The 9,890-nt window shown below is 35.8% G+C and overlaps 1 protein-coding gene across 1 annotated transcript; it reads left to right on the top strand.

Annotated features, from left to right (window-relative positions):
- The first annotated feature begins 303 nt into the window (after positions 1-303).
- Positions 304-6,609, top strand: LOC110203811 (taste receptor type 2 member 7-like). The gene is given in 3 exon segments (XM_078147666.1): positions 304-427; positions 5,655-6,073; positions 6,076-6,609. Coding segments are annotated over 3 exon segments (1,077 nt in total).
- Positions 6,610-9,890: the final 3,281 nt, after the last annotated feature.

Below are 9,890 nucleotides of genomic sequence, written 5' to 3' on the forward strand. Positions count from 1 at the left end.
TCTTGTGCAAAGGGCTGCAGACCCTGGCTGTTGGCTGGTGTTGCACTGATGTTGCCCTGAGGCCCCCAGGTGACACTTATTTTGGAAGGACCCTTCTGTCTGGTGCTGTGCTGATGGGTGGGATGGGATGGGGAGTGGTTGGCATTGCTGGGGTCTGACAGCTTACTTGGTACTGAGCCTGGATCCCAGTGCTGATGTCTGGCATGTGCTGATCTATTGACATCTATTTGCCCAGGGCTACACTGAAGCATGTGGTAGTCCCTGTGTTGGAGGCTGCCTGTTCACTTGGCTATGCTGGCTTATATGGGGGTTCCAAGCATTGGTGTCTGCCTGTTTAGGCAGCTATGGGGTTCTGTGTTGATGTCTACTTGTTTGCTGGAGGCTACCCTGACGCACTTGACAGTGCTTACCCGGGGTCACACACCTAGTATGTGGCAAATGTCTGAGGCCAGATTTGAACCTAGGTCCTCTTGACTCCAGGGTTGGTGCTCTATCATCTGTGTCACCTAGCTGTCCCACCACCACGCATCTTCTTAAAACGTATGGTTTTTGCTTTCTAGGAAAATAAATAACTTTGTCTCAAATCAGAAGATTCCTCTGTATGTGTCATTCTAACTTCAATTAGAAGAGAAAGCCAGTAGTTTCTTTCTACCACCTCCTTTCTCTACTCTTCTACTTTAAGTAAAGCTTCTTGTAAAGGAAGATATTGTCTTCTGTGAATTTAGGTATTTGCTTATATGTCAGGTTCATATATTCTGATTTTTGAGGTTATGAGGATAATGTTATATTTACCTGGCTTTATTAACTTCTTCATCCATTCATCAAAAGAGAGAATTTAGTTAGCTAAGTGATTATATATAGTAACAGGAGTATAGAACCAAAAGTCTGCTATGCCATCAGGAAACTTTCTGACAGACTAAGAATTATCCTGGGATTAAAAAATAGAACAATTAAATTTGACATAATGATCTGAGAAGAGGTGAATCCTAAGGTTCACTTAGAAGTGTTCTGGGAGGATAGACACCAGCTAAACAAAGTGTTGTGGGACTGAGGCTGAGTGAATGATTATGGGTATATACATCAAATTCATCCAAGATTCCTGGAAAGATGTAAATACTGAGATAATTTTACTCTATTCACTGAGCATGGACATGAAAGAAAGAATTATTTAGAGAGATATATACTCACCAAAGTGGTTTTCCGGTGTCATGGAGACTGCCTAAAATGAAGTCCAAATTAAGGAGGTATCCCCTATTGATGGTGAGGTGAATAAAAGAATGAATGTAATAAAAAAAAATTAAGTCTTTGCTTTGTGCCAGACTGTGCTAGCAATGAGGGTACAAATACAAAACCAAAATAGGCCCTATCCTCAAGGAGCTTATATTCTAATAGGGGAAGTAATAAGGATAATGGTGGCCAAGGAAGAGAATTTTGGTTTGAGGAATCACAAGGATTATGAATAGAGTCATTAGGCAGTCACGTATGGCTCCCTTTCTAGTATCAATGGTAGTATACATGTGATTAATGTTCTCAAATGTTCAACACACAGCTATGAGGCAGATGACAAGGTGATTAAGGAGGCCTTAATTTTGATTTCTCTGCAGATGTCTGAAAGAAATATACAGCATAGTATGAAACCATCTAGATAGAGTAGGTTATAGGTGAGTTTGTATTCACCCACCAATGAGGAACAGCCCAAAGCCAGAGTTCAAAAGCTGAGCAAATTAGATGTAGTGAGGGGTGGCTATGGTTTCTGCAAGTGTGTCCTGGAGGGTCACTGTTCCAAATTGGTAGAACAGAGACAGCAGCAGTATAGTTGTCAGAGGTCCTTCAAATGTTTCTACTTGTGGGAAATATCATTTTGTGATATATAAAATAAAATGTTATAAAGTCTCATCAGATCTAACCATCTACACTAAACCAACAAAGTACATGAAAAATACATATTCTCCAGACTTTGCTATTTAGGTTAATGGGTATTTAATTCATTAATAAGTGAAACTTGAACAAGTAATACAGATGAAAAACAAGTTAGGCCACAAAATTAAGTGATAAGAGGAAATCAGGTTGAATTATAAAGGAAATATGGCTCAGCACTTTCAATCAATGCCTCCAAACCTCTCCTGATAAAATCTATGTCTTTTTTTTAAATAATTAATTTATTTATTTTTAGTTTTCAATAGTCACTTCCATAAGATTTTGAATTTTAAATTTTCTCCCTCTCCCTCTCCTCCACCCTCCCCAAGATGGCATGCAATCTGATATAGGCTCTACTTATACATTCATATTAAGCATATTTTCACATTAGTCATGATGTAAAGAATTAGAACTAATGGGAGGAACCATGAGAAAGAAACAACAAAACAAAACAACAAAAGAAAAGGAAGGTGAATAGATTGCTTCCATCTGTGTTCAGACTCTGTAGTTCTTTCTCTGGAGGTGAATAGCATTTGCCATCGTGAGTCTTTTGGAGTTGTCTTAGATCCTTGCATTGCCGAGAAGAGCTAAGTCTATCAAAGTTAGTCATTGCACAATGTGGCTTTTGCCATGTAAAATATTCTCCTGGTTCTGCTCATTTCACTGATTTAGAGCATTTTTTTTTCATATAACTGTAGATAACTTTAATTTTTTTACTTGAAAACTGCCTGTTCATATCCTTTGACCATTTATCAATTGGGCAATGACTTGTATTCTCATAAATTCAACTCAATTCTCTATATGTTTTAGAAATGAGGTTTTTATCAGAGACACTGGCTGTAAAAATTGTTTCCCAGCTTTCTGCTTCCCTTCTGATCTTGGTTGCATTGGCTTTGTGCAAAAACTTTTCAATTCAATGTAATCAAAGTCAGCCACTTTGCATTTCCTAATGTTCCTTATCTCTTGTTTAGTCATAAGTTCTTCCCTTCATAGGTAAACTATTCCTTGCTCTCCTAGTTTGCTTATAGTATTGGTCTTTATATCTAAATCATGTGCCATTTTGACTTTATCTTGGTATAGGGTATAAGATGTTGTTGTAGGCCTAGTCTCTGCCATACTATTTTCCAGTTTTCCCACAAGTTTTTGTTAAATAGTGAGTTATTATCCCAGAAGCTGGAGTCTTTGGATTTATCAAATAGTGGGTTACTATAGTCATTCACTGTCATATCTTGCATATCTAACCTATTCCACTGATCCAGCTACTCTATTTCTTAGCTAGTACCAAAGAGTTCTGATGATTGTTGCTTTATAATACAATTTAAAATCTGGCACAGCTAGATCACCTTCCCATGCATTTCTTTTCATTAGTTCCCTTGATATTCTGGACCTTTTTTTCTTCCAGATAAATTTTTTTTTCCAGCTCTATAAAATAATTTTTGGTAGTTTGATTGGTGTGGCACTGAATAAGTAAATTAATTTAGGTAGAATTAAAATTTGTGTCTTTAAAAGCAAAGAATGATCTGTATGAGTAGGAATATAGAAATCAAAGGTTTCCTTACCTTTGTGCTGCCTGTCTCTGAAATGGACTTCATCTTCAACATCACCTCTTGGAATCCCTACTTTCCTTCAAAACTCAGCTTAAGCACTGCTTTCTACATAAAGCCACCAGGTCAGTCAACTACTGACCACATGCCATTATTAAGCTAACTGCATGCCAGAACCTGTGCTAAGCCTGAGAATGTAAATACTAGCAAAGAGAAAAACAGTCTCTACCCTCTAGGAGCTTACGTTCTAAAACTTGTCCTTAGAAAGAGGTTCTAGAAGGAGCCACCCAGTCACAGGCTGGGTCCTCAGGGACTAAAAGTATTTCCCAGGAGTGAATTTTAGGGCAGACTTGACTTTCCAGGATGAAGAGGTTTCTCAGGCATGATAGAAGAGCCTAGTGAGAAATAAGGGAATAAAAGTCTCTTCTGATCACTCTAGTTTCTAGTACTTTTATGCCTCCCCATTACCTTCTTTTGATTTTATATCTATTTGTAAATACTTATCTATATATGTGTTAGCTACCCTGTAAGCTAGACTGCAAGCTTCCGAAGAGAATATTTCGTCTTTTGGTGTTGAATCACCAATCCTTAGTACAATTCCAGGCAGTAATGCATGCTGGTTGATTGATCGGTCACTACTGTCTTCCTTCTTGGATTTTTGTTCCTGTGAACTTGGAGGGGTGTCAACTGAAAATTTTCATACATTATAAACATTTTAATATAGCATATGTCAGAATAAAGTATGAGAGACATTCTTTTTTATTGCACTTATTAGTTTTTTTGCCCAATTACATGTAAAGATAGTTTTCAACATTCATTTCTGTAAGATTTTGAGTTCCAGATTTTTCTCCCTCTCTTCTCTCCCCTTGCCCCAAGATAGCAAGCAATCTGTTATAGGTTATATGTGTATAGTGTCACATATTTCCACATTAGTCATGTTGTGAAAGAAGAATCTAAATGAAAAGAAAAAACCATGGAAAAGAAAAAACAAAAAACAATGAAAGGTGAAAATAGTATGCGTTGATCTGCTTTCAGACTCCATAGCTCTTTCTCTGGTTGTGGATAGCATTTTCCATCGTGAGTCCTTTGGAATTGTACAGGCATTCTTCATGAATGAAATTCATTGGTAAAATTAGAGGAGCTTCAAACATTAATTTTCTGGATAACTGGAGATAATTGCTTTGAGCCTAGCAACATTTAAAAAAAAACTGAGATAGTGAAATTGGAACGCTATAATGAAAATAGATTGCCTCATCTCTTTCAAAAAGCAGATTAAATAATAACCAGAAAACTGATTCTGTATTGTGAAAAAGAACTTTAAATTCAATTAGTTGATTTATTTTTTATTCTGAGTAGTGTGTAATAAAATAGTTAATCTTGAGTAAATAATCACTGATTGATGAGAATGTGAATTCTCGTAATGTATTAGAATTTGAATAATTTCCTTGCTAAATTATAGCTGTAATTGAAGAAAATCTTCACTTTGAGCCTGAATTACATTTGTGTGTGTATATATAATATATATATATATATATATATATATATACACACACACACATATATGTATATATACACATATATGTATATATGTATATATGTATATATATGTATATATATGCATATATATGTATATATGTATTATTCTCACTGTTCCAATAATTTCTAATTCTAACCTATGAGCTTTTTATTCATTGCTGGTAGCAATAAAGAAATTCATCTTCAGATTTGCTTCATTGTCAAGAATATGGATTATTTTGGGGGTCATGTGATTCATATGTCAAACTGATGATGAATCGGAGCTGTATGCAAAGTAGCATCAAAATGAATGTGCAAAAATGACGGAAGGGAATCTTTTCCTATTTTCATGTAAGCAAATAGAAGCCCAACCCTTCAGTTATCATGGTGCATGCAAAATCACAAGCTGCAGTGGAAATAGAAGGACACATAGTTTCCTCCCAGAAACCCATAAAAAGGTCAATGTACTTGCAAAGAATAAGGAAATTTTATGAAAACAACTCTAACCTTGTACAAAAATATAGGGCAAAGCTTTCTCTCTGGAGACAGGGAACACAATAAAGACAGAAAAAAGAAATCACTGCAAAAGGTCAATGACATAGATACCTCTCTTCAATAGGTTGGTTGAAAATTAATCCAAAAGCTGTGATATTAGACATTGGAGTTTTCTCTCTGCAGACATATTAGATGCAGTGGAGAGCATCTTTCTGATCATGATGGTTGGAGAGTTCATAATGGGGATTTTGGGGAATGGATTCATTGGACTGGTGAACTTCATTGACTGGATCAAGAAAAGGAAAATCTACTTGGTTGATTTAATTCTCACCACCCTAGCCATCTCCAGAATTGCCCTATTGTTTATGATACTATTAGATGGTTTTATAACAATTCTTTATCCAGAGGCATTTGATTGTGAAATTATTTTGAAACTTGTAGACAGCATCTGGACAATCGCCAACCAGTTAAGTGTTTGCTTTGCTCCCTGCCTTAGCATATTCTACTGTTTGAAGATAGCCAATTTCTCTCACCCCCTTTTTCTCTGGCTGAAGTGGAGAATTAACACAGTGATCCTCATAATTCTACTGGCATCTTTACTTAATCTGTATTCATGAGCTTCCTAATAACAGAGAAGTTTAATGAAGATTTCAAGGGCTGGGAAAGCAAAAAGAACAAGAGAAATGATACAAGTAACTCTGTCTACTTTAACACCCTGATTTTCCTCAGTCTGGGGACTTTCTTTCCTTTTACCCTGTCTCTGATCTCATTGTGTCTGTTAATCCTCTCCATGTGGAAACATACCAGGAAGATAAAGCTCAATGCCAGGGATGCTGGAGATCCCAGAACAGAGATCCATTTGAGAGCCATGAAAGCTGTGATCTCTTTCCTCGTCCTCTTTGTCATTTACTGTTTGGCCTTTCTCATAACATCATCCAGCTACTTTCTTCCACAGAAAGAACTAGCAGTGATGTTTGGTGAGATTATTGCTGCCATTTACCCTTCAGGCCACTCATTTATCTTGATTTTGGGGAATATTAAGCTGCCGCAGGCATCCCTGAATTCACTGAAGCAGATGAAGCATTGTCTCAAAGGAGGGATTATCCATAGTATCCTAGATCAGCCTGTGGAGAAATGAATATTTTTTAGTGGAAAGAAGGCAACAAGGAGTTCTTGTAAAACCTTTCTCACTTCTCTCAGTTTTCCCATTAGTTTTAGTTGTTTGATTTTAACATCATTGAAATTGTTGGGCATTACAGGAAGAACATTACATCTGTCTTCAAACACTTGGAAAGTCATCATGTGGAAGGATTGATTAGACTTGTCCTGTACAAACCAAGGACAAGTTTTGGTTCATCATAAGGAATAATATAAAAATTTCCGGTGTCCAAAAACTGAATGGACTTCATGGCAAGTACTGCTTACATGAGATACTCAGACATGATCTCAAGGGAGTATCATGAAAAGGATTTGCTTATTAGGCAGGTGGTTGTGACTGTATCTTTACACAGGTCTTTTCCAACTATGACATTTTACGATTTAAGATGCCAGATCAACTTGATTATAATAACATTAACTTTCATGTTATCCTTAGTCATAAAATGAAACATCATATATACAAATCTTTATTTTTTTGTTTACATGTCATAGTCTTCTACTGTTGGTCTTTTGATACTTTGGTAGAGCAATAGTTTAATTTTTATTGTTAATACTTTGATACAAATAGCAGCTACTAGCAACTGCTAACCCTAAATGCTTTCTCACTTTGCTCCATAATTGTCTAAATTTTTTATATCGTTCTATAGCATTTACCCAATATAGTGGAGGTTTTTTTTATCCTGTTAATACACTGGTGATGCCAATGCATTACTACATCTGTTGGTTGGTTGTTGTCCTTCATACTTGAAGAGGACCAAAAAGACATCACTATGCTAGAGTCAAGTTACAATGCATCCAACTGTAGCTGATTAGACCAATATGAGCTCGGAATATTTTACCGTAGGTCAGGCACAAATAGTCCATGTGAACATTTAGGATGGATTCTCTAAATTAGGGTTTGTTTTTCATTTTTTGTTTGGTTTTTTTTAGGCAATTCAGATTAAATAATTTGCCCAGGGTCACACAGCTGGTAAGTGTCAAGTTTTGATCTCCGGTCAGATTTGAACTCAGGTCCTCCTGATTTCAGGGCTGAAGCTCTATCCACTGCGCCACCTAGCTGCCCCTAAATTAGGGATTCTTGTATTTCTTTTGAGTTACTTCAATTCCGGTTTGCTCATAGAGCACAGCACCTTCTCTGATGAGGGCATGCCATGCTGAGCAGTCCTGTGCTAGTGTCTCCCATGTCACACAATCAATTCCAAAGTTTTTAAGAGGGACCTTGAGAATGTCCTTGTATTATCACTTCTGACCACCAAATGAGCATTTGCTCTGTGTGAGTTCTCCATAAAATAGTCTTTTAGGCAAGTGGCTAGTCCATCATAGTTGAGACTTTATCTAAAGACTAAGTTGACATTGATCCATTAATCCATCAGTCAAAAGGCATTTATTAGGCACCTAGAGTGTGGTGTGGCTTACTTGGGAAAGTAACAATTTTGATATGATTTTTGTGATAGCCAAATGGTCATACATATATGATTCTTTTGACACTAGAATGACTAAGAAATGTTTGATCATGACTAGATGAACCTGATTTGAACCTGAACTTTAGTTCAGTTCTCTGCCAGTAGAATTTTGGATTTTGTCTGATACACGCATTTCATTTCTCTCTTTTTTTGTATTTATAATGCTATTATTTTAAAGAATGTATTTTATTCCAATGAAACATTCAATAGTTATAGCACTTCAGTGACCATTAGAACTATTGCAGTGGCTTTTGGCTTTTTGGTAAAATTGTGGGTTTCAGGGATTGTTCAATGGCATAATTAAATGGAATCAGTTTTACCAAAGATCAAAGGACAGTATAATTGAAACAAACAAACAAACAAACAAACAAACCCCCCCCCCCAGAACTAAGAACTGAAAAACCATTGCTTTGAGGTTGTCTAATTAATCCTCAGAAAACAAGCAACAACCTTCAAGAAGATTTGATGGCTAGAGGGGTTGTTAATCATTTCTCCATATAAGCTTCTTCTTCTGAAGTTGGAAGAACAAGAAAAAGACCTATTTAAAAATAGCTTTTAACTATTGCTACGAAAGAGAAAAATATTTTTCATATCCAAGACAGTACAAAGACTAAAGTGCTGAAAATTTGGAAAAAAGTTATTTTTTTCTGATGAAATTCACTTTCCCTTCAAAGCTATACCATGTATCATCAGAAGTCCAGGTAAACCTGTAAGATGTAGACATCTTTGTCACGCTCTAAAACAGTCCCCTCTCAAAACTGTTTTAGGATTTTTTTTTTTACTTTGAACTGGCTTGGAAGTCTTTTACAGAGTGATGAACTCTAACACATATATTGATATACTGGAAAAGAGAATAATTTTGGAATTTTAGAAATTCCCAAGAGAATATGGAATAGCACAACACAACCTTGAATCATGCCACATATCATGAAAGGTTAAGAAATTTATTTAAGGGATAGAAATAAACATACTTCAATGGCCTGGGAAGTTGTCTCATTTAAACTCCACAGAAAAATATTATGGGCTCTAATCAAAGCTTAGAAAAATAGTCTATTAATGAAAGTGACACTTAATGTCCAATATGATAAAAGTATAGTTTCATGATGAATTAAAGAATGCATATCAGAATCTTGTAAACTTATTGCCACATTGTGCTAAAACAAGTGATTGCAGCAGTTGGAGGACATATTTCTTATTCTTTTTTTATTTAATATTTTTTTTCCCTATTACATGTAAAAACAGATTTAAAATTCTTTTTTTTCCAGGTTTTGTGTTCCAAATTCTTTCCCTTCCTCCCCTTCATTGAGAAGACAAGCAATTTGACATAGGTTATACATGTGTAGTCATGCAAAACACATTTCCATGTAAGTCATTCTGTGAAAACAAACAGACAAAACCCTCCAAGAAAAGTAAAGAAAAAGTACCTTTGATATGAATTCAGGCTTTATCAGTTCTTTCTCTGTAGGTGGACAGCACCTTTCATCATATATCCTACAGAATTGTCTAAGAGCATTGTACTGTTGAGAATAGCTAAGTTATTCATAGTAGATCATCATACAATATTGCTGTTACTGTGTACAACAATCTCCTGGTTCTTCTTATTTCACCTTCCATCAGTTCATGTAAGTGTTTCCATGTTTTTCTGAGAGCATCTTGCTCATCATTTTTTATAGCACAATACTATTCCATCACAATCATACACAACTTATTCAGCCATTCCCTAATTGATGGACATCTCAATTTCCAATGCTTTGCCACCTCTAAAAGAGGTGCTATAAATTTGTACACATAGGTACTT

The sequence above is a fragment of the Phascolarctos cinereus genome, unplaced genomic scaffold, assembly GCF_003287225.1.
Source record: "Phascolarctos cinereus isolate Bilbo 61053 unplaced genomic scaffold, phaCin_HiC Scaffold_7;HRSCAF=346, whole genome shotgun sequence".
Taxonomy (NCBI): domain Eukaryota; kingdom Metazoa; phylum Chordata; class Mammalia; order Diprotodontia; family Phascolarctidae; genus Phascolarctos; species Phascolarctos cinereus.